The 25,507-nt window shown below is 42.9% G+C and overlaps 1 protein-coding gene across 3 annotated transcripts in view; it reads left to right on the plus strand.

The window, feature by feature from the left end:
• The window catches only part of LOC141166659 (disintegrin and metalloproteinase domain-containing protein 9-like), a 62,141-nt gene that overhangs the window by 20,912 nt on the left and 15,722 nt on the right, over positions 1 to 25,507 (plus strand). For all 3 annotated transcript variants that reach the window (XM_073653561.1, XM_073653563.1, XM_073653562.1), the window contains exons 9-13: positions 3,521 to 3,683; positions 5,374 to 5,466; positions 12,335 to 12,530; positions 13,398 to 13,500; positions 16,489 to 16,669. In XM_073653561.1, coding sequence (XP_073509662.1) covers positions 3,521 to 3,683; positions 5,374 to 5,466; positions 12,335 to 12,530; positions 13,398 to 13,500; positions 16,489 to 16,669 — 736 coding nt within the window. The remainder of the gene's footprint in view (positions 1 to 3,520; positions 3,684 to 5,373; positions 5,467 to 12,334; positions 12,531 to 13,397; positions 13,501 to 16,488; positions 16,670 to 25,507) is intronic.

Below are 25,507 nucleotides of genomic sequence, written 5' to 3' on the forward strand. Positions count from 1 at the left end.
GTCCAGTTTCCTCAGCACAAAGCAGAAAGACCCAGTAAAGGATGTTCTCTATGGTCTCAGTCTTGAAAGCAATCTTCTGTCAGTAAAGAAGCTTATGCAAAAAGGGAATGTAGTTACTTTTAAAGATAACAGCTGTATTATATCAAAGAAGGGTCACACTCTTGCAGAAGGAAAAATCCAAAATGCACTTTATCAGCTAAAATGTAAAGAGTGTACAGTGCTAGACAAGATCTGCATAAGAACTGTATCCATATATGGCACAGACGTCTTGGGCACAGAGACCCAGAAGCAATAAGGAAGCTCGGTCAACTTGCAAATAGTGTGGAAATCAAGCAATGTACTCAAATGATGAAGTGCACTAGCTGTCTTAAAGGGAAAATGTCCAGAAAATCCTTTCCTAAAGTAAGCACCACAAGATCTGCACAGCCACTGGATTTGATACACACAGATGTTTGCGGTCCAATGAGTGTTCAAACTCCAAGCAAGAAAAGATATTTTCTCACATTTATTGATGACTACTCCAGATTTACAGTCGCCTACCTGCTTCACAGTAAGGATGAAGTTCCACAGAAACTTGAAGAATATCTTGCCGTAGTATTTAACAAATTTGGAAGAATGCCAAAAGCCCTGCGTGCAGATAATGGGACTGGATACAAATGGTAAGGTGCAAACCATTTTGAAAAAAGAATGGAATCGTGTTCCAGACTACCATCCCATACAACCCAGAACAGAATGGAATTGCAGAGAGAAATAACTGCACTCTCTGTGAAAGTGGAAGAAGTATATTGTTTGATGCGAATCTACCTACATCGTAATGGGGAGAAGCCATCACGACCGCTTGCTATCTTCAAAACAGACTGCCAGGTAAAGTCACAAATAAAACTTCATATGAGCTATGGAAATGTGAGAAGCCTAACCTGAAGCACCTAAGGATATTTGGAAGCAAAATGATTGTGTATGTTCCCAAAGAAAAACGTTCCAAGTGGGAATCACATGCAAAGCAAGGAGTCCTGGTTGGCTATAGCGAAACTCAAAAGGGATACAGAATCTTGCACCCAGAGACCAACACAGTAACAATCAGCAGAGACATAGTGATTGATGTGGGGAAAGGTGGGTGAAGCTTTGGAGTCATGTTGAGTGTATAGTTTAAAAAATTTCTGGGAATATCTAAGTCTTAGCTCCAACATGTCCCGCCAGGGAAAGCTCACATAAACCCATCGGTTTTTCCAGTAGCAAGTCCTGTTGGCAAGTCTCTGGGTGCAACTTATATATTAAAGAATTCCAACACTTTTATTAGAAAAGTCACATAGTCTCTATATTACCGGCAAATAATAGCTTATAAAATATCATGTGCCATTACATGCTTTATAATCCATACCATTTTACAATTTATTGCGTCTGAGGCTATTCACTTCTGGTTTCATTTACGCAGTATGGTTTAAAAAAGCCACAATCAAGTGCAACCGGGGATGGTGGAGGATGTGGATGAAGGCAAAGAGTAGGGCTATATTTTAGAAGTTTATTTCCCTCTATTGATTTAGAGGACAGATACAGAAGAATATGATAAGGTATTAGCCAATCTGCTCTAAAAGGGAAAAATGTCTTCCTGCTTCTGTCAGTCCGAATCTAATCTATAAAGGGTTGTCCCATAACCAGAATGTAAGGGAAGGAGATAAGAAGGGGGAAAGGAGTGTGTATAAAATAAATCTTTATTATGAAAAATACTAAAATCCACTATAAAAACATATCATAATCACATACGTACTTTGCGGAGGTATATAAGATCACAGTTGTTGAGGCTTATGTGTAATATAAACACACCCGTGATCCAAAATTTAGATGAAGTCTAGTATAAATTATAAATAAATAATTTAGTATGAAATGTGTTGCCTCTAAAATGTGGTAGTAGAATGATCTTCGAAAATAATATTGTTGGATTTATTCCCAAGTCCCTAAGTAGTCATTTTTTGAACATTTTATGTGATTGGTTGACCCACCTGTCAATCATGACAGGGTGTATAAATATCCTGTGGAATGGGCCTATCTCGCCCTTAGAAAAAGCCAGTATCCCGGCGAAACGCACGTCAGGGACACATGTTAGATGAAAGTCAAAGTATAATTTAATAATATAGAAGTCATCCGGAGCCCATGTAACACATCAAATCAGTTTAATTGCAGAACGGTGTGGCAGGCATGCCAACTCTGTCCTAGATACAATTACATGCTGACCTGCTGGCGGCCTTTGAATCACAGGCTTGATCAGCTGTGACATATACTGGGCCAGTGCGGCATACCCTACCCCCACTTTAATAGCTGGCTTGATACCTCTGTGAGGGACCACACCAGTGATGGCCGTGCGGACCGCACTTACATATATGGCTTGCGCGACAAATCCTGGTAGACTTCATCTAAATTTTGGATCACAGGTGTGTTTATATTACACATAAGCCTCAACAACTGTGATCTTATATACCTCCGCAAAGTACATATGTGATTATGATATGTTTTTATAGTGGATTTTAGTATTTTTCATAATAAAGATTTCTTTATACACACTCCTTTCCCCCTTCTTACCCCCTTCCCTTACATTCTAATTGTTAATGGTGGTGTACACTAGTGTCTCTAAACGTCTGATGAGATGTGACAATATTGTTACTTTGTCCCATAACCAACATTACCACCTACTAAAGTGCTATTCGCAAGATACTAAATTGAGAACCTACAGATCGTTGTTCCTGGGACCCTTAGTTATACCGAGAATGGGGCTCTTCAATTGTTGCCTTTGGGACTGCCAGAGAAAGTTGAGTACAGAGTTCAGCTACTTAGGGCAGTCCCATAGACAATGAATGTAGTGGAGGTTGAGCATACACAGAGTTCGGGTCTCAGGATCACTGTGGTTCCCAGAGTTCAGGGCCCCCATCAATCTGTAGTTTATGAATAGGGGATGTTGCCATTTTGGGAGTAACCCTTTAAAAAGATAGCTAGAAAATGATTGTTTGCTAGGTGTCCAGATAACAATCACGAAATCGGGGGACCAAAAATCCTCTGTTTATGGAGCAGTAATGTGCATACATGACCACCAGCGAATGGAGAGGTGGTCATAAATGCACACTACCTCTCTTTTAACACAGTTGAATAAGTTGGACCTTACTAGCATTCCTCTTCTTCACCCATGTACAATTTCCTCTTTCGGCTGGACACCTGTCTGCAAGGCCAGTTTAATAACGGTTACATTATCCCAGGAATCCTCATACAAATCATATCCTTGTGCCCATACACTACCACAATTTATGATGGTCAGCCTCTTTGATTCTCTGTTCTCACCTGATAATGCGCCATTTTCTTTTTTGAACCCGGCACTTGAAGGGGAAGGACTTCTGTGAGATAAAGACAACTTTTCCTAATTTAAACTGAAATCATTCTCCCTTCATTAGGATTTAGTTAAAAAAAACATGGCTATTAGTGGCTCTTGCTCCATAAGCTGCCTATAAACAGAACTCTGATTGTTGTTTTCCTACAGGCTGTCATCTACTTTTAGTGATTGCAGTGTGATAGATATGGAGAAGTTCTATGCAAGTGACAAATCCTCTTGTCTGTGGAATGCTCCCCACTCTGATGTGAGGGTTCAGTGTGGAAACAACATGGTAGAAACTGGGGAAAAGTGCAGCAGTGGCTCAGTAGAGGTTTGTGTCTTTAAAATTGTTGAGACATTTAAAAATGTTGACCCTTGATCGTTCTTCAGGAGTGCACCGCTCCACTGGCTCCTGCTTGCTGTGGGGTGGTGTAGAGAGTTGACACTCGATCGTTCTTTGGGCGTGCACTGCTTCCCTGGCTCCTGCTTGCTGTGGGGCGGTGTAGAGAGTTGACCCTTGATCGTTCTTCAGGAGCACACCCTGACTCCTGCTTGCAGTGTGGTGGTGTAGAGAGTTGACACTTGATCGTTCTTCAGGAGAACACCCTGACTCCTGCTTGCTGTGGGGTGGTGTAGAGAGTTGACCCTTGATCATTCTTCAGGTGCACACCCTGACTCCTGCTTGCTGTGGGGTGGTGTAGAGAGTTGACCCTTGATCGTTCTTCAGGAGCACACCCTGACTCCTGCTTGCTGTGGGGTGGTGTAGAGAGTTGACCCTTGATCTTGATCGTTCTTCAGGAGCACACCCTGACTCCTACTTGCTGTGGGGTGGTGCAGATCTGAAGAGTGAAAGCTCTGGAAGGTGACATGGTTGTGCTGCTGGTCTATATTGTCTACTCTCATATTACAAGCAGAGGCAGTTTGGCTTCTGCACGTTGAGAGGAGCGCAGTGTCAGCGATCTGGCCAGCTACTGAGCAGCACTCACAGGCTTGAGAGCTAAGAGCTGCATGCATAGAAAACCGGTAACCGCTGATAGACTGCAGAGGCGGCCAGTAACCAAGGTATTGAGCAGTAAACTATAGAATTAAAAATCCATCTATTCTTGAGAATAGAGAAATTTTTTTAATAAGAACTAAATTGCAATTTTTTTCCTTTATAAGATAGAAATAACCCCGTCAGCACTTTTAACATTTCTATTTTGCCTGTATTTTCCATAAAATACATAATCTGGAACATCTGTATGTCTGCGCCATTCCAAATTATTCCTCCTAAAAATGTATTAAGAAATCGACTACTGGGTGTCACCATTCTCCTTGTCAATGAGGCGTGTCTTTATAGTCAGCTCTGATTGGACAATGTCAGTCTGTGTAAGTATCACCCAGTTGTCAATTTATTCATAAATTTCAAGGAGAAATATCATGGAGCCGACACAACACAGACTTGTAGGAAACAAAGCTCCAGAATTGTTATTTTATGGGTAATACAAGTCATTTCTAAAACAGTCAAGTCTAAAGTGGCAAGAGAGTCTCTTCTAAGGGAAACTGACCTGACGCCTTGTGTTATTTCACTGTGAGTGAAGTCAGGAGTCTATGAACTGGCACTTGGATTTGTGCTTATAGGAGTATCCCCATCTTGTAATATTAAGGCCTATTGCTATGATATGACATAACGTTACTGACAGTAGGGATATGATCTCTCAGACCCCTGCATATCATGAGCATCAGTATTTTACCTGCACAAAACCACTTTAAACCCCTTATATGCACTAATGACATTTCCATTGGAGATTCTAAAGATCACTGCAAAATGCCTGGGGAGCATTCACCAAGCATCGGGGTCTTTTTGGTCTCACAATCTATGGGTCTCCCATTAATGAGGTCTTTAGAAATGTCAGAATATTCAGAAATATCACTAGCCTGCATGTCACTATTATATTTAAAACATAACTCTTTCTATTGAGACTTTGCATGTTTTTCATTGATTTACCTATACATGTCTAATACTTTACTGTTATTTACAGATATGTCAAAATAATGTGTGCTGTAATCCAGTCACTTGTGAATTGAAGGAGAATGCCACGTGCTCATCAGGGCCATGCTGCCACAAGTGTAAGGTAAGGTTCAGATGGGAGCCTTGAAGACTATGGCACTTTAAAGGGATCATTATAATAACGCACTATCCATATCCCCTGTATGGGCATATGGAATATCACATTCCAAGAACAATAACTTTTTTCATTTTTTTTGTTGAAGTAGCTGTATAAGCCGTTGCTTTTTTGTAGGATGAGTTCTGTTTATCGCAAAAAAAATACCTTTAGCATTAAATTAATGCACAGGTGCACAAATCCGCTATCTGGCCAATATACTTACATATACATGCACAGTTCATCAGCACACTGCGACTAATGAATAAATGAACTCCAATATTGCTGCAAAACTGTAAAACTGTAAGATACTTAGTTTTATTGATCAAAGAGTGCAAAAGCCATCCAACCACGTCGAGGTGACCTTTTAATATGGGTAATCCCTAGCCACTATATGTCTTACCTTTTTATGTGTCAAAACAGTCTCATGTGAATGGGGAGTTAGAAGGAAACCAGGCATGGCTCGCAATTAAAACCTGGGAAAGATGGGTGGGTAAGGGTGCTGAGTAGTGTTGAGTAGAGATGAGCGGTGTTCGACTAGAACTGTTCGCCAATCTCAAATTCGAGCTGTTTTGGGCGGTGTTCGAGTTGTTCGACGAACCCGAACGATTTGCAAAAAATTCGGCTGTTCGAGGTTATGTTCGATAACTGTTCGTGCACCAAAAGCGTGTCCTGCATGTCTGGCGCTATTTAGAGCACCAATCATGCAGGGATTGTCTGCCACTCACTGTAATGCCACAGCCATGGTGGTTGTGGCATTACAGTGATTGCCCAAATCGATGGGAACAGTGCCAACAGTGAAACATGAAAAGCCGGCAATTCAGCAGCGGCATACACCGGTACCCGACAATTTAGAACTGAAAGAATAGAGCTTCACACATAGATTAGATAGATATAAACATGTCAGCCACATATATACGAAGTACAGTGAAAGTGCTGCTTACTGTACTTGTTATTTAGCGTAAAGGATTTATCAAAAAAAATAATAGTGTTTTCATGCACCGTCTCTTTAAAAAAGCCGGCCGGCAATTCAGCATCTGTACCCGACAATTTAGAATAGAAGGAATAGAGAATCACACATAGATTAGATAGATAGAAACATGTCAGTCACATATATATGAAGTATAGTGACAGTGTTGCTTACTGTACTTGTCATTTAGTGTAAAGGATTTATTAAAAAAAATAATAGTGTTTTCATGCACCGTCTCTTTAAGAAAGCCGGCCGGCAATTCAGCATCTGTACCCGACAATTTATAACAGACAGAATAGAGCTTCACACATAGATTAGATAGATAGAAACATGTCAGTCACATATATATGAAGTACAGTGATAGTGTTGGTTACTGTACTTGTCATTTAGTATTAAAATAAAGGATTTATTATTAAAAAAATTGGCGTGGGGTTCCCCTTAATTTTAGGCTCTAGCGGAGGTTAAGCAGACAGCTGGGGCAGATGTTTGAAGCCTGGGAAGGGGGTAATACCCACGAAGCTTCCCAGGCTACTAATATCAGCCCCCAGCTGAATACATAGCCTTTACTAGCTATTAAAATGGGGGACCCCCCCAAAAAAATGACGTGGGGTCCCCCCTAATTTAATAGCTAGCAAAGGCTAGGCAGACAGCTGGGGGCTGATATTAATAGCCCAGGAAGGGAGCCATGAATATTGGCCCCCTCCCAGGCTAGAAACACCAGCCGTCAGCCGCCCCAGAAATGGCGCATTCATAGGATGCGCCAATTCTGGCACTTAGCCTCGCTCTTCCACGCTGCCCTGGTGCGGTGGCAGGGGGTAATAGGGCTGGGGTTGATGTCAGCTTATAATGCCAGCTGACATCAAGCCCAGGTTAGTAATGGAGAGGCATCTATAAGCCACCCCCATTACTAACCCCATAGTCAAAGTTAAAAAAAAACACAAACACCCAGAATAAAGTCCTTTAATTGAAATAAAGACACAATTCTTTATTGCTCTAAATTAAACCATACTTACCATCACGCCCATTCCAGCTGAAGCCAACGATCCCCTGCAATAAAAGAAAAATAATAAAGCAACATCATCCTTACCTTTCCATGGTTCCCACGACAGCTTCAGCTCTGCTACATCGAGATGACAGGCTGGACCACAGCAGAACGCCGCCATCTAGCCTGTCATCCCGCAGACACTGAGAAGCGCAGGCATGCTTGCGCTCCACATTGTCTCTCTGTGACGGCATAAAGATGAGCCGAGGTCATGTCCAATGAACTCGGCTCACCTCATGCACGTCACTTACAGCGTGGGAGAATTCTCACGATGAAGCGCTGAGTGCAGTAGAATTTTCCCACGCTGTCAGTGAGGTGCATGAGGTGAGCTGAGTTCATTGGACATGAGCTCACCTCATGCACGTCACTGACAGCGTGGGAGAATTCTCCTGCACTCAGCACTTCAGCGTGAGAATTTTCCCACGCTGTCAGTGACGTGCATGAGGTGAGCCGAGTTCATTGGACATGACCTCGGCTCATCTTTATGCCGTCACAGCGAGACACTGAGGAGCGCAAGCATGCCTGCGCTTCTCAGTGTCTGCGGGATGACAGGCTGGATGGCAGCGTTCTGCTGCGGTCCAGCCTGTCATCTCGATGTAGCAGAGCTGAAGCTGTCGTGGGAACCATGGAAAGGTAAGGATGAGGTTGGTTTATTATTTTTCTTTTATTGCAGGAGATCGTTGGCTTCAGCTGGAATGGGCGTGATGGTAAGTATAGTTTAATTTAGAACAATAAAGAATTGTGTGTTTATTTCAATTAAAGGACTTTATTCTGGGTGTTGTGTTTTTTTTAAATACTTTACTAGAAATTCATGGCGGTCATGTCTAATACTGGCGTGACCCCATGAATTTTGGGCTTGGGGCCAGCTGATAATACCAAGCTGGCCCTAACCCCTTTATTACCCAGTGAGCCACCGCACCAGGGCCCTGGATGAGTTGGGTACAGCGCCAGAAGATGGCGCTTCTATGAACGCGCCATTTTCCGGGGTGGCTGCGGACTGCAATTTGCAGCGGGGGGGGGGCCCAGAAAGCTTGGGCCTCCCTGCGCTGCAGATTCCAGCCCCCAGCTGCCTAGTTGTACCTGGCTGGACACAAAAACAGGGCGAAGCCCCACGTCAATTTTCTTTAAATTATTTCATGAAATAATTAAGAAAAAAAGGGCTTCCCTATATTGTTGTGTCCGGCCAGGTACAAATAGGCAGCTGGTGGTTGGGGGCAGCCCATTCCTGCCTGCTGTACCTGGCTGGACACAAATATAGTGCGAAGCCCCACTTCAATTTTTTTAAATTATTTCAGGAAATTCATGAAATAATTTAAAAAAAATTGACGTGGGGCTTCGCACTATATTTGTGTCCAGTCAGGTGCAGCAGGCAGGAATGGGCTGCCCCCAACCACCAGCTGCCTATTTGTACCTGGCCGGACACAACAATATAGGGAAGCCCTTTTTTTCTTAATTATTTCATGAAATAATTTAAAGAAAATTGACGTGGGGCTTCGCCCTGTTTTTGTGTCCAGCCAGGTACAACTAGGCAGCTGGGGGCTGGAATCCGCAGCGCAGGGAGGCCCAAGCTTTCTGGGCCCCCCCCGCTGCAAATTGCAGTCCGCAGCCACCCCGGAAAATGGCGCGTTCATAGAAGCGCCATCTTCTGGCGCTGTACCCAACTCATCCAGGGCCCTGATGTGGTGGCTCATTGGGTAATAAAGGGGTTAGGGCCAGCTTGGCATTATCAGCTGGCCCTAAGCCCAAAATTCATGGGGTCACGCCAATATTAGACATGACCACCATGAATTTCTAGTAAAGTATTTAAAAAAAACACAACACCCAGAAAAAAGTCCTTTAATTGAAATAAACACACAATTCTTTATTGTTCTAAATTAAACCATACTTACCATCACGCCCATTTCAGCTGAAGCCAACGATCTCCTGCAATAAAAGAAAAATAATAAAGCAACATCATCCTTACCTTTCCATGGTTCCCACGACAGCTTCAGCTCTGCTACATCGAGATGACAGGCTGGACCGCAGCAGAACGCTGCCATCCAGCCTGTCATCCCGCAGACACTGAGAAGCGCAGGCTTGCTTGCGCTCCACAGTGTCTCTCTGTGAGGGCATCCAGATGAGCCGAGTTAATGTCCAATGAACTCAGCTCACCTCCTGCACGTCACTGACAGCGTGGGAAAATTCTCCTGCACTCAGCGCTTCAGCGTGGGAGAATTCTCACACTGAAGCGCTGAGTGCAGGAGAATTCTCCCACGCTGTCAGTGACGTGCAGGAGGTGAGCTGAGTTCATTGGACATGAGCTCACCTTATGCACGTCACTGACAGCGTGGGAGAATTCTCCTGCACTCAGCGCTTCAGCGTGAGAATTTTCCCACGCTGTCAGTGACGTGCATGAGGTGCGCCGAGTTCATTGGACATGAACTCGTCTCATCTTTATGCCGTCACAGCCAGACACTGCAGAGCGCAAGCATGCCTGCGCTTCTCAGTGTCTGCGGGATGACAGGCTGGATGGCAGCGTTCTGCTGCGGTCCAGCCTGTCATCTCGATGTAGCAGAGCTGAAGCTGTCGTGGGAACCATGGAAAGGTAAGGATGATGTTGCTTTATTATTTTTCTTTTATTGCAGGAGATCGTTGGCTTCAGCTGGAATGGGCGTGATGGTAAGTATGGTTTAATTTAGAACAATAAAGGATTGTGTCTTTATTTCAATTAAAGGACTTTATTCTGGGTGTTTGTGTTTTCTTTTAACTTTGACTATGGGGTTAGTAATGGGGGTGTCTTATAGACGCCTCTCCATTACTAACCTGGGCTTGATGTCAGCTGGCATTATAAGCTGGCATCAACCCCAGCCCTATTACCCCCTGCCACCGCTACAGGGCAGCGTGGAAGAGCGAGGCTAAGTGCCAGAATTGGCGCATCCTATGAATGCGCCATTTCTGGGGCGGCTGACGGCTGGTGTTTCTAGCCTGGGAGGGGGCCAATATTCATGGCTCCCTTCCTGGGCTATTAATATCAGCCCCCAGCTGTCTGCCTAGCCTTTGCTAGCTATTAAATTAGGGGGGACCCCACGTCATTTTTTTGGGGGGGTCCCCCATTTTAATAGCTAGTAAAGGCTATGTATTCAGCTGGGGGCTCATATTAGTAGCCTGGGAAGCTCCGCGGGTATTACCCCCTTCCCAGGCTTCAAACATCTGCCCCAGCTGTCTGCTTAACCTCCGCTAGAGACTAAAATTAAGGGGAACCCCACGCCAATTTTTTTTAATAATAAATCCTTTATTTCAATACTAAATGACAAGTACAGTAACCAACACTATCACTGTACTTCATATATATGTGACTGACATGTTTCTATCTATCTAATCTATGTGTGAGGCTCTATTCCTTCTTGTCTAAATTGTCGGGTACCGGTGTATGCCGCTGCTGAATTGCCGGCCGGCTTTTTTAAAGAAAGCGTCTTCTGAGCAGTTTGTCAGCTTTTGGACACCTTTGAAGGTGTTTTCTATGTGTTTCTATGTGTTTTTGTTTGCCTGCCATTGGTTTTAACGGTGTTCGACGGTGTTCTAAGGTGTTCGACGAACAGTTCGACGAACAGTTCCTCGAACATCCCGGTGTTCGACGAACCGAACCCGAACACTACGGGGGTGGCTCAACACTAGTGTTGAGCGCAAGTGCTCGTTACTCGAGTTTGCCGAGGGTGCTCAGATATGTACAGAGTATCACGGGTGCTCGAGTGACATGTTCGAGTCCCCGCCGCCACTTGTTTCGCAGCTGTTAGACAGCCACAAAACATACAGGATTGCCTGACAAATACGGATACATTGCCAATTTTACTTAGGAAACTGTTGATGTATAAATTATGATGCCTTATACTAACAGGCAGCCTAACAGTCTATTAGGCCATGAGCTATGGCAGACCAGAAGACCATTGCTATGCCTCTGGTTAGGGCATCGTTAGGCCTCTGGTGGCTATAGCAACCATCAGTACCCTCTGTTCACGCTGCAGAAAGTCAATGGAGTGACAGAGGAAGCGATCTCCCTCTGTCACACTCCTTACATGCAGCGGTCGCTATTGATCAGTGCATGTGAAGAGTCTGACAACACACAATTACCTTTGCTAGCAGGGGAAATTAAACACTGTTAAGCTGAGCCCAAAAATCATAATTCTTGTGTAAAGATTCACTGGCTTTTCACGTCTTAATGGAAAGTGGCATATCCATTAGAACGTCAAAGCCAATGAGATGATGGGATGTGGATAATGAAAACAGATATGTTAGCTCAGATGGCAGATTTTCTGAATTGAAGTAGTAGTAGAACCTGTTCCTTGCTATATAAAGTGTATGTATTTTTTTGATGGTGTATATACAGATTAGAAGTCTGGCATTGTTTTTCATTTGTTCCTGCGCCTCTCCGTTGAGGAGATAGGGCCCCATCTTCCTTGTATGTAAATCTAGTTTTCTTATCCAACTGGCCGTGGTCCTCAATGCTTTTTTTTTACAAGAATCTTCATGAAGATCACACCCCCTTCGCTAAAAAAACCCCCTATATTTACATACAGGGAAGAGGAGGTCATATCTCAGTAATAGAGAGGTGCCAGAACAAAAGAAAAACAACTTCAGATTCAGGGGAATAGCACCAATTACACCAGGTAAAATAATAACATATTAATGACAATTGACAGGCCCTTATTAAATAAAGAAACATGAAGCTGGGGCCGTTGACAAACATAAAAGTAATATTAAAAGATGAAATCCAGGAGTCTATTAGAAGCGAGGATAGCAATGTAATGGTAATGGATAGATTATTTTTTTTATAGCTGTGTTTTTTTTAGCTTGCCCCTAAAGGGACAGTATGCAGATCACCCAGAACAGAGTGTGACCTTGCAGAGTATTGTGACGGTAAATCCAGCACCTGTCCTGCAGACGTATACACCCAGGATGGTTCCCCTTGTAATGATGGACAGTCTGTATGCTACAAGAAAAACTGCTATGATTACAATGAACACTGTGAAAGGTTGTTTGGGAAAGGTATGCTAATTCTATCTAACTACCTTATGATATTGCTACTTCTGTCCCTTTCCAGTTGGCACAAGTGGTATCCCAAGAAACAATGGTAAAGTTTAAAAAATACCTTTCCCTGGATACCTTTCCTTCCTTTAGCTGGCGCTGCTCCAATGAGTCAGGAACAGCTTTTCTTTTTCTTCTGTGCCCATGCGTTCCAAACTTAAGCCCCCACGGAAATAAAGATGGGGGCAGGCTCAGAGGCTCTATACACCCGCTCCCGACTTGCGCCATACATGTGTAGTGAATATCAGAAGGGGTTAAAGCTTAAAAATCCAGTGAAAGGTCCTCATTAATTAAGATGTCAGTTTCAATTATGCTAAATGCCTTACACCAGGGGTGGGAAACTAATTTTCTTAAGGGTCCAAATGAGAAACCGTGACTGTTGTTGAGGGCCGAACCAATAGGCTGAAATTAATTCTGCTTAATATTAATTCTAATTATTTTATATCAATTGTATCACTTAATATTGAGCAGAATTAGGTATGCTGATAGCCCCCTTAAATACCATATGCTCACACACATCCCCCCTATATAGAGACCGGACTGGAACAGCCACAGGGCCAGATGTGGCCTGCGGCCCCACTTTGCCCAGGTCTGCCTTATACATTTTATGTCATATTTCTGCAGAGAAGTAGTAAAGCTATAGCCAAAATACATAGGGAGTACTTTCTATCAATGACTGCTAATAACTTTCATAACAGCGTACCCCACCCATATATAATGGACCTGAGACTGTTATAAGTGAATATAGATGATTTTAAAAACAAATCTGTGGTTAATTTGCATTATATTAATACTGTTGAGTAATAAATGTTATTTTCCCTCTTGTAGGTGCCAGTGTGGCTCCTTTTCCCTGCTTTCAGGCAGTGAACACTGCTGGCGACAGGTTTGGAAACTGTGGCATAAATGGCGAGGTGCTTCGGTGCAACATTGAGTATGTTATCATTGCTCATGAGATAAATGCATATTTGCCTAGCTTCCATTATGTGGTCAAGGACAGATCAAGGTTGTTGAACACACCTGAACAAGAAATATGTGTTGGTGGACCCCATCTTAATGGGAATCTTCCAGAAAACACCAATCTGCAGGTTAATAGCATTACTAACCTGCCCGGCGCCTGCACTTAGCCTAACGCTGTGGGGAGAAAATTAACTTTATTCTACTCTGCAGCAGGTGGGTTTCGGTCACGGGGGCGGCACCGGTGCAGGTTCGGTGCTGGCTGTAACCGCGCTCCTGGCCCTGACTGACACTGGCTCTGCATTGGGGTCGCCTGTCAGTCTGTGCCGGGGGTACCCCTGGCATCTACAGTATTATATCAGATACACTGGGCGGACAGCAATGTGAGCAGCCTATTCTTACTTCAGCACTCATGGTAACTTCAGTATTAGATCAGCAGCCTCCTTTTACTTCAGCAACCCTGGTATCTCGAGTATTAGATCAGATACACAGGGCAGGGCAGACAGCAGAGTGAACAGCCTCTTCTTACCTCAGCACCCCTGGAATTTACAGCATTAGATGAGACACACAGGGTGGACAGCAGTGTGAGCAGACTCCTCTTACCTTAGTAAGCCTGGTATCTCCAGTATTAGATTTGATACACAGTGCGGACAGCAGTGTGAACAGCCTTTTCTTACCTCATCACTCATAGTATATCCAGTATTAGATCAGATACACAGGGTGGACAGCAGTGTGAGCAGCCTCTCTTACCTCAGCACCCCTGGTATCTACAGTATTAGATTTGATACACAGGGTGGACAGCAGTGTGAACAGCCTCTTCTTATCTCATTACTCATGGTATCTTCAGTATTAGATCAGATACACAGGGTGGACAGCAGTGTGAACACCCTCTTCTCACCTCAGCACTTGTGGTATCTTCAGTATTAGATCAGATACACACACAGGGTGGACAGCAGTGTGAGCAACCTCCTCTTACCTAAGCAACCCTGTTATCTCCAGTATTAGATCAGAATATCCTCTGCCAGCACATCTTCCTACACATAAAGTGGGCAGAGTTTCCTACTGCAAATGCTCACAGACATCTGTCCTATTAACATGCTAAACAGGTTTCTGTAAGTGTAAAAAGACAGCCGCCATTTGATGTAGTAGTAACATCCATAAGTAAAATGAGTGTTATTTGCTAATTTTCTTTATTAATTTACCATTCCAGAAGAACCACTTTAAATTGTACTTCCTGTGAAACAGCTTTCATTTACATTGATAAAGTGAAGCTAGAATATAATGTGAACATATACAGTGCTGGCCAAAAGTATTGGCACCCCTGCAATTCTGTCAGATAATACTCAGTTTCTTCCTGAAAATGATTGCAATCACAAATTCTTTGGTATTATTCTCTTCATTTAATTTGTCTTTAATGAAAAACACACAAAAAGAATTGTCCTAAAGCCAAATTGGATATAATTCCACACCAAACCTAAAAATGGGGGTGGACAAAAGTATTGGCACCCTTTGAAAAATCATGTGATGCTTTTCTAATTCGTGTAATTAACAGCACCTGTAACTTACCTGTGGCACCTAACAGGTGTTGGCAATAACTAAATCACACTTGCAGCCAGTTAACATGGATTAAAGTTGACTCAACCTCTGTCCTGTGTCCTTGTGTGTACCACATTGAGCATGGCGAAAAGAAAGAAGACCAAAGAACTGTCTGAGGACTTGAGAAACCAAATTGTGAGGAAGCATGAGCAATCTCAAGGCTACAAGTCCATCTCCAAATACCTGAATGTTCCTGTGTCTTCCGTGCGCAGTGTCATCAAGAAGTTTAAAGCCCATGGCACTGTGGCTAACCTCCCTAGATGTGGACGGAAAAGAGAAATTGACGAGAGATTTCAACGCAAGATTGTGCGGATGGTGGATAAAGAACCTCGACTAACATCCAAACAAGTTCAAGCTGCCCTGCAGTCCGAGGGTACAACAGTGTCAACCCGTACTATCCGTCGACGTCTGAATGAAAAGGGACTGTATGGTAGGATACCCAGGAAGACCCCACTTCTTACCCCAAGACATAAAAAAGCCAGGCTGGAGTTTGCCAAAACTTACCTGAGAAAGCCTAAAACGTTTTGGAAGAATGTTCTCTAGTCAGATGAGACAAAAGTAGAGCTTTTTGGGAAAAAGCATCAACATAGAGTGTACAGGAAAAAAAAAGAGGCATTCAAAGAAAAGAACACGGTCCCTACAGTCAAACATGGCGGAGGTTCCCTGATGTTTTGGGGTTGCTTTGCTGCCTCTGGCACTGGACTGCTTGACCGTGTGCATGGCATTATGAAGTCTGAAGACTACCAACAAATTTTACAGCATAATGTAGGGCCCAGTGTGAGAAAGCTGGGTCTCCCTCAGAGGTCATGGGTCTTAGAGCAGGACAATGACCCAAAACACACTTCCAAAAGCACTATAAAATGGTTTTAGAGAAAGCACTGGAGACTTCTAAGGTGGCCAGCAATGAGTCCAGACCTAAATCCCATAGAACACCTGTGGAGAGATCTCAAAATGGCAGTTTGGAGAAGGCACCCTTCAAATATCAGGGACCTGGAGCAGTTTGCCAAGGAAGAATGGTCTACAATTCCAGCAGAGCATTGTAAGAAACTCATTGATGGTTACCGGAAGCGGTTGTTCACAGTTATTTTGGCTAAAGGTTGTGCAACCAAGTATTAGGCTGAGGGTGCCAATACTTTTGTCCGGCACTTTTTTGGAGTTTTGTGTGAAATGATCAATGATTTGTTTTTTGCTTCATTCTCTTTTGTGTTTTTTCCTTGCAAGCAAATTAAATGAAGAGAATAATACCAAAGAATTTGTGATTGCAATCATTTTCAGGAAGAAACTGAGTATTATCTGACAGAATTGCAGGGATGCCAATACTTTTGGCCAGCACTGTATGACCCTAATTTTAGATTGTTTTTGCTCGCAGGGATGTAATGTGTGGACAGATTCAGTGCTACAATGTGAGCAATAACCTCAATCATCACAAACTGGCCTCCTATGTGACTACCCCTGTTGGAGACTTACTGTGCTGGGGTCTCGAATTCCACCATAAAGGATTCTATGACAAAAGTGCTGTGCCAAATGGGGCATTATGTGACAAAGGAAAGGTACTTTTAAAGAAGCCACATTAGTGACCATCTAAAGATCCAGTATGTCTGAAAAAGTTATTTGAAAATGAAAATTGAAAACTAGACAAATTATTAAAAATTGAATTAACTCTTTTTGTTTGGCCAAAGCTTGTTGACTCATAAAAGAGTAACTAAACTTTTATATGGTTTTTCATATTTCAGTGCCCTTATAATTACAATCAGATCGGTGGGAGTCAGGGTGCTGAGACCCTCCCTGATCACTGAAATCCCATCCTCCAGGTGCACATGTCAGCAGATTGGAGCTCACAGCTCGGCCCTGAGCGCCAACAGAGAGCGCTGTACAGATTCAATCGAAAGCACAGGCTCCGTAGCACGTGTGCAGGGAGGAGGGTTTCAGCGATTGTGCCATTAGTGTTAGTAATTGAGATTAAATTAGATATTTTTGTTTAATATTTGTTATTACCTAAATAATTATTTGCACCACACCTTATCCTGAAAGACATTGTGGCCGATTCATCTAAGCTTTTATGGCCAGAAAACTGGAGTAAAAGCTTTGAAAATTTGCTAACTTTTTGCAGAATGTGGAGTTGTGCAAGTTTTGCGACTTTTAGCGTTTTCACAACCGAGTTGGGGCGGGGCAGGACAGTGGATGTGACCAAGCCGCCTGTCAAATTAATCAAATGAAATGCTACTCTTTGCTTGGAGTAGCATTTCTTCTATAGCGCACAGAGGCGTATGCCTCTTAATGAATTCGGCGCCTCCTGTACGCCTTCAAGACTGGCATAGTGCGACTTTGCACTATGCCACTCTTGATGAATCAGTCCCTTTATCCTTATTTCATCTCAAATATTTTTCTTCAGGATACACTTTAGGCCACGTTCACAAATTGAGAATTTGCTTAGTATTTTACCTCCGTATTTGTAAGCCACAGGAATAGTGTAAGGAGGTGGACAGTTGAGAGATTCCCACTGGGGTGTATGCAGGCAGGCACCGCCATCTACTGGTCAAATATCGAAGGATAAAAGAAAATAGCAAGAGCTGCATAAGCAGGAACTTCAAAATTAAATACACGGTTGCTGAGGGGGAGAGATTGGAGGAGACACAAGGTCAGGTGACAGCTGTGGTGCATTTAATAATTAGAGGGAGGGAAGTCAAGAGGAGGTATCAACACCTGGACCTGGAGTTGGAAGTGACCAGGCCTGAGCAAAAAGAACTGAGACACCCGATCCGAGTGAAGGAATTGAGAGACCAGATCCAAGTGAAGGAACCAGGAGATTGGAGCCAGGTGACAAGAAACGGAGGCAAGAGGCAGGAGCTGGGAGATCCAAGCCGAGTGAGCAAGGTCAGGGCCCAGAGAGAGATGACCAGACACAGCAGAGGGGCATTCGTGTGAGCCGACACTTCCAGTGTAGACGTTCGATACAAAGTGGGGACCGGGGCCGTGCTTCAGGGAACGAAGGCAGCCAACAGGGCGGGAGTGAAATGTGACTCATCAATCTGGGACTTACGGCCTAACGGGTAGTATTGTCGACCCCTGTTAGGGCCTGTGTGACGTCTTGTGTTGCCTAGAGAGTGAAGACAGTCATGGACCCAATAGTGACAGTGACGCCCCTTTTGTTAGGGTATTAGGACTAAGACATCACTGACGATAACAGTACAAAGAATCAGAGGAAAATTTTAATAGAAACACGTGCACCACTTTTGCATTTTTTGTCCACTCCTGGTTTTGGCTTACAAATACTGATGTAAAATACTGACCAAATGCTGAACATGTGAATGTGGGTTAAGGATATCAATCCAAAAAAGCCTAGAGGCAGCTCCACAGATTGCATGCCTTTTATTGTGGTCCAGCTGGAAGAGTGGCCAACACATCACCATGGATGACTGGTTAGTGAACAACCTATTTAACATTAGTTCTCTAGTCAGCAAATGTAACTTCTAAAAAAATATATATATTTTATCATGAACTGTTTTGGTGTTTTGACATATTTTTCCGCCCCTGTTAACTTTGTGCCTCCCTAGATAAAGCGAGCGTTATTTGCTAATTAGGAATTGATTTCTAATATTATCTTTATTATGTTTCCATTCTTGCAAAATGTGCTTCTATAATATTAACCCCTTTCTGACGCGGGGCATATTAGTACGTATCTGTGCCCTGGGCCTTTTGGGCCAGATATGTAATAATACGCCCTGGTGATTGTGCCCACACACAAGCTGTGCGGGCGCGATCGCCACCGGGTGTCAGCTGATTGTCACAGCTGACACCCGGTACTATGTGCTAGGAGCGGTCCCGCACTGCTCCCGGCACATTAACCCCCGAAATGCTAAGATTGAAGTCGAACGCAGCATTTCGAGGGCAAGCACCAGTGAGAGCGCCCCCTCTTACCTCTACCCGGCATCCCGTGATGTGTATGCCGGGTCCGGATAGTTGCCATGGTGATGATGACATCCGGGTCACCAGGCATCAGCAAGATAGGTACAGATGCATCTCACAAAATTAGAATATCATCAAAAAGTTAATTAATTTCAGTTCTTCAATCCAAAAAGTGAAACTGATATATTATATAGAGTCATTACAAACAGAGTGATCTATTTCAAGTGTTTCTTTCTGTTAATGTTGATGATTATGGCTTACAGCCAATGAAAACACAAAAGTCATTATCTCAGTAAATTAGAATAATTAACAAAAACACCTGCAAAGGCTTTCTAAGCATTTAAAAAGGTCCCTTAGTCTGTTTCAGTAGGCTCCACAATCATGGGGAAGACTGCTGACTTGACAGATGTCCAGAAGGCAGTCATTGACATACTACACAAGGTCCCAGAGTTCCAATTTTCATTTGGAAATCAAGGTCCCAGAGTCTGGAGGAAGAGTGGAGAAGACACAATCCAAGCTGCTTGAAGTGTAGTGTGAAGTTTCCACAATCAGTGATGGTTTGGGGAGCCATGTCATCTGCTGGTGTAGGTCCACTGTGTTTTATCAAGACCAAAGTCAGCGCAGCCGTCTACCAGGAAATTTTAGAGCACTTAATGCTTCCCTCTGCCGACAAGCTTTTTGGAGATGGAAATTTCAATCTCCAGCAGGACTTGGCCCCTGTCCACAAAGCCAAAAGTACCAATACCTGGTTTGAAAACAACAGTATCACTGTGCTTGATTGGCCAGCAAACTCGCCTGACCTTAACCCCATAGAGAATCTATGGGGTATTGTCAAGAGGAAGATGAGAGACTCCAGACCCAACAATGCAGAGAGCTGAAGGCTGCTATCAAAGCAACCTGGGCTTCCATAAAACCTCAGCAGTGCCACAGGCTGATCGCCTCCATGCCACGCCGCATTGATGCAGTAATTGATGCAAAAGGAGCCCCGACCAAGTATTGAGTGCATTTACTGAACATACATTTCAGTAGGCCAATATTTCGGATTTTAACCCCTTAACAACATTAGACGTACTAATACGCGTCTGTGCCCTGGGACTTAAGAGCCAGACCCGTATTAGTACGTCATCGCGATCGCGTGCGCACACAGGCTGTGCGGGCGCGATCGCCGCCGGGTGTCAGCTGATTGTCACAGCTGACACCCAGGGTTATGTGCAGGGAGCGGTCCCGCACCTCTCCTGGCACATTAACCCCCGCAATGCTGCGATCGAAGTCGATCGCAGCATTGCGGTGGCAAGGGGAGGTGATCGCAGATACCTCCTCTTCCGGTCTCCAGCGCTGTCTGCCGTGGCTTCCAGGATGTTGCCATGACGACCCGATGTCGTCATGACAACATCCGGGTCACCAGACAGCAGGAAGATTTTTTGGACATGCGCAGTGCATCTCCAAACTATCTTCTCCCTGTCCAGCGCTGACAGCCTGCATGGCACAGGGATGGTGCTCCATTCCTATGCCATGCAGGCGATCAGAATAAAAAAAGTGAAAGTCCCATAGTGGGACAAAGTAAAAAAGTATAAAAACTGTCAGAAAGTGAAAAAAAAAAATAAAAAAAATAATACACCAAAAATAAAAATATAATGTACCCATCAATAAATATTATTATAAAAAAAACAATAAAAGTACACATATTTGGTATTGCCACGTCCAGAACGACCTGACCTATAAAACTGTCCCACTAGTTAACCCCTTCAGTGAACACGGTAAAAAAAAAAAAAAACGAAGCGAAAAACAATGCTTTATCACCATACCGCCAAACAAAAAATGGAATAACACGCGATCAAAAAGACGAATATAAATAAAAATGGTACCGCTGAAAACGTCATCTCGTCCCGCAAAAAACAAGCCACCATACAGCTCCATCAGCCGAAAAATAAAAAAGTTATAGCTCTCAGAATAAAGCTATGCTAAAAAATATTTTTTTCTATAAAATTGGTTTTATTATGTAAAAGTGCAAAACATAGAAAAACGATATAAATGTGGTACCGCTGTAAACGTACTGACCCGAAGAATAAAGCTGCCTTATCAATTTTACCACACGCGGAACAGAATAAAAAAAAACAAAAAAAACAATTCCTGAATTGTTGGTTTTTGTTTATTCTGCCTCCCAAAAATCGGAATAGAAAGCGATCAAAAAATGTCACATGCCTGAAAATGGCACCAATAACAACGTCAACTCATCCCGCAAAAAACAAGCCGTCACATGACTGTCTGCCAAAATCTGGAAAAATTATAGCTCTCAAAATATGGCGATGCAAAAACTAGATTTTACAAAAAATGCGTCTTTTAGTGTGTGACAGCTGTCAGTCATAAAAACCCCATATGATTCTGGTATCGCTGTAGTCTCACCGACCCGAAGAATAAGGTCGTCTAATCACTTATACTGCACGAGGAACGGCGTAAAAAATAAACTCTCGGGTTAGGGTTGGGCTAGGGTTAGGGCTAGGGTTGGGGATGGGTTTGGGGTTAGGGTTGTGATGGGGTTGGGATTTTTTTCAAAAGTAAGAAAAAAAGATGACGATATGGCGACTAGTGTTGAGCAAGTGCTCGCTACTTGAGTTTGCATCGGGTGCTCTGGTATGCATTGAGTATCGTGGGTATTTGAGCGACATGCTCGAGTCTCCGCCCCATACGCTTCGCGGCCAAAAAAACTTTGTGGGGATTGCCTGCCATGCACGAGCGATCCCCGCATGTTTTTTTTTTTTGGGTGTCTAATAACCGTGAAACATGCGGGGCAGGGACTCGAGCATGTCACTCGAGCACACGCAGTACATGGTGCATACCTGAGTACCCGATGCAAACTCAAGTAGCGAGCACTTGCACTCAAGACTAATGACAACTTATTCAATATGATGACCTAATTTTATCAAATTCTGTGTCATACCTCTGGGTTCAAAATGTTCACTACACCCCTTAATAAAATCCTTGAGGGGTATAGTTTCCAAAATGGGGTCACTTGTGGGGGAGCTCCACTGTTTAGGCACATCAGGGGCTCTCCAAACGCGACATGGTGTCCGCTAACAAATTGAATGGAAAATCGGCTCAAATTGTTAGCGGATGCCATGTCGCGTTTGGAGAGCCCCTGTGTGCCTAAACATTGGAGCTCCCCCACAAGTGACACCATTTTGGAAACTAGACCACCCAAGGCACCTATCTAGATGCATAGTGAGCACTTTGAACCCTCAGGTGCTTCACAAATTGATTCGTAAAAATGAAAAAGTGAAAAAAAAAAACACTTTTTCATTTTTACTAATCAATTTGTGAAGCACCTGGGGGTTCCAAGTGCTCACTATGCATCTAGATAGGTGCCTTGGGGGGTCTAGTTTCCAAAATGGGGTCACTTGTGGGGGAGCTCCAATGTTTAGGCACACAGGAGCTCTCCAAATGCAACATGGTGTCCGATTACAATTTGAGCCGATTTTCCATTCAATTTGTTAGCGGACACCATGTTGCATTTGGAGAGCCCTGTGTGCCTAAACATTGGAGCTCCCCCACAAGTGACCCCATTTTGGAAACTAGACCCCCCAAGGCACCTATCTAGATGCATAGTGAGCACTTGGAACCCCCAGGTGCTTCACAAATTGATTCGTAAAAATGAAAAGTGGAGAAAAAAAATACTTTTTCATTTTTACGAATCAATTTGTGAAGCACCTGGGGGTTCCAAGTGCTCACTATGCATCTAGATAGATGCCTTGGGGGGTCTAGTTTCCAAAATGGGGTCACTTGTGGGGAGCTCCAATGTTTAGGCACATCAGGAGCTCTCCAAACGCAACATGGCGTCTGCTAATTATTCAAGCAAATTTTACAATCAAAAAGTCAAATGGCGCTCCTTCCCTTCCGAGCCCTGCCGTGCGCCCAAACAGTGATTTTTCCCCACATATGGGGTATCTGCGTGCCCAGGGGAAATTGCACAACAAATTTTGGGGTCCATTTTTTCTTGTTACCCCTGTGAAAATAAAAAAAATTGGGTCTAAAGTAACATTTTTGTGAAAAAAGTTAAATGTTCATTTTTTTCTTCCACATTCAAAAACTTCCTGTGAAGCACCTGAAGGGTTAATAAAGTTCTTGAATGTGGTTTTGAGCACCTTGAGGGGTGCATATTTTAGAATGGTGTCACTTTTGGGTATTTTCTGTCAGCAAGACCTCTCAAAGTGACTTCAAATGTGATGTGGTCCCTAAAAAAATGGTTTTGTAAATTTTGTTGGAAAAATGAGAAATCGCTGGTCAACTTTTAACCCTTATAGCTCCCTAACAAAAAAAAATTTTGGTTCTAAAATTGTGCTGATGAAAAGTACACATGTGGGAAATGTTATTTATTAAGTATTTTGTGTAACATATCTCTCTGATTTAAGGGCATAAAAATTCAAATTTTGAAAATTGCAAAATTTTCAAAATTTTCGCCAACTTTCCATTTTTTTCACAAATAAACGCAAGTGATATCAAAGAAATTTTACCACAATCATGAAGTACAATATGTCACGAAAAAACAATCTCAGAATCAGAGGGATCCGTTGAAGCGTTCCAGAGTAATTACCTCATAAAGTGACAGTGGTCAGAATTGTAAAAATTGGCCTGGTCATTAACGTGCAAACCACCCTCGGGGTTTAAGGGGTTAAAATAATTTTTCAAGCTGTTGTTATAAAGTATTCTAATTTACTGAGATAATGGCTTTTGTGTTTTCATTGGCTGTAAGCCATAATCATCAACATTAACAGAAATAAACACTTGAAATAGATCACTCTGTTTGTAATGACTCTATATAATATATGAGATTCACTTTTTGTATTGAAGAACTGAAATAAATTAACGTTTTGATGATATTCTAATTTAGTGAGATGCACCTGTAGATCGTGCTCAGTGCACAATCTAGTTAGCTTGTGTGTGCAGGGGCTGCAACCTGCACAGCATAGGTTATGATGCTTCATCCTTATGCTGTGCAAGCGATCAGACTCCAAAAAATGAAAGTCACATAGTGGGACAAAGTGTAAAAGTTAAAAAAAAGTCTCAGAAAGTGAACAAAAAAAATTGTAAAAATATAAAAAAAAAAATGAAAAAATAATCCAAAAAAATAAAAATATACTGTACCCATAAATAAATATTATAATGAAAAAAAAACAATAAAAGTACACATATTTGGTATCGCCGCGTCCGTAACGACCTGACCTATAAAAATGTCCCACTAGTTAACCCCTTTAGTGAAAACGGTAAAAAATAAAAAACTAAACAAAAAACATCATACCGCCGAACAAAAAATGGAATAAAACGCGATGAAAAAGACAAAAGTAAATACAAATGGTACCGCAAAAAACGTCATCTTGTCCCGCAAAAAAACAAGCCACCATACAGCTGTATCAGCTGAAAAATAAAAAAGTTATAGCTCTCAGAATAAAGCGATGCAAAAAAAAATTATTTTTTCTATAAAGTAGTTTTTATTGTGTAAAAGTGCCAAAACATAAAAAAAATATAAATATTGTACCGCTGTAAACGTACTGACCCAAAGAATAACACTGCCTTAATTAATTTTACGACACGTGGAGCGGCATAAAAAAAAACCCAAAGACGCAATTCCTGAATTGTTGATTTTTGTTTATTCTGCCTCCCAAAAATCGGAATAGAAAAGGATGAAAAAATGTCACGTGCCTGAAAATGGTACCAATAAAAACGTCAACTTGTCCCGCAAAAAACAAGCCGTCACATGACTCTGTCGGCCGAAATATGGAAAAATTATAGCTCTCAAAATATGGCGATGCAAAAACTAGTCTTTGCAAAAAAAAGGGTTTTTTTAGTGTGTGACAGCTGTCAAACATAAAAAAACTATATGAATCTGGTAACGCTGTAATCGCACCGACCCGAAGAATAAAGTCGTCTAATCACTTCTACTGCACGAAGAAAGGCGTAAAAAATAAACTCTAGGGTTAGGGTTGCTCTAGGGTTAGGGTTGTGCTAGGGTTAGGGTTGTGCTAGGGTTAGGATTGGGCGAGGGTTAGGGTTGGGCTAGAGTCAGGGTTTGGCTAGAGTTAGGGTTGGGCAAGGGTTAGGCCAGGTTTAGGGTAGGGCTAGGGTTGTGCTAGGGTTAGGGTTGTGCTAGGGTTGGCGTTAAGGTTGTGTTGTGGCTGGGATTTTTTCAAAAGTAAAGAAAAAAAATGACGAAGATATGGCGAATAGTGTTGAGCGTAAGTGCTCGCTACTTGAGTTTGCATCGGGTGTCTGGGTATGCACGGAGTATCGAGGGTGCTCGAGTGACATGCTCGAGTCTCCGCCCCATATGTTTTGCAGCTGTTATACAGCCAAAAAAAACCTCGCAGGGATTGCCTGCCATGCACGAGCGATCCCCGCATGTTTTTTTTGGGTGTCTAATAACCGTGAAACATGCTGGGCAGGGACTCGAGCATGTCATTTGAGCACCTGCAATACTTGGTGCATACCTG

This window comes from Phyllobates terribilis, unplaced genomic scaffold (assembly GCF_046119375.1).
Source record: "Phyllobates terribilis strain yellow unplaced genomic scaffold, ASM4611937v1 Scaffold_11__3_contigs__length_659146591, whole genome shotgun sequence".
Taxonomy (NCBI): Eukaryota; Metazoa; Chordata; class Amphibia; order Anura; family Dendrobatidae; genus Phyllobates; species Phyllobates terribilis.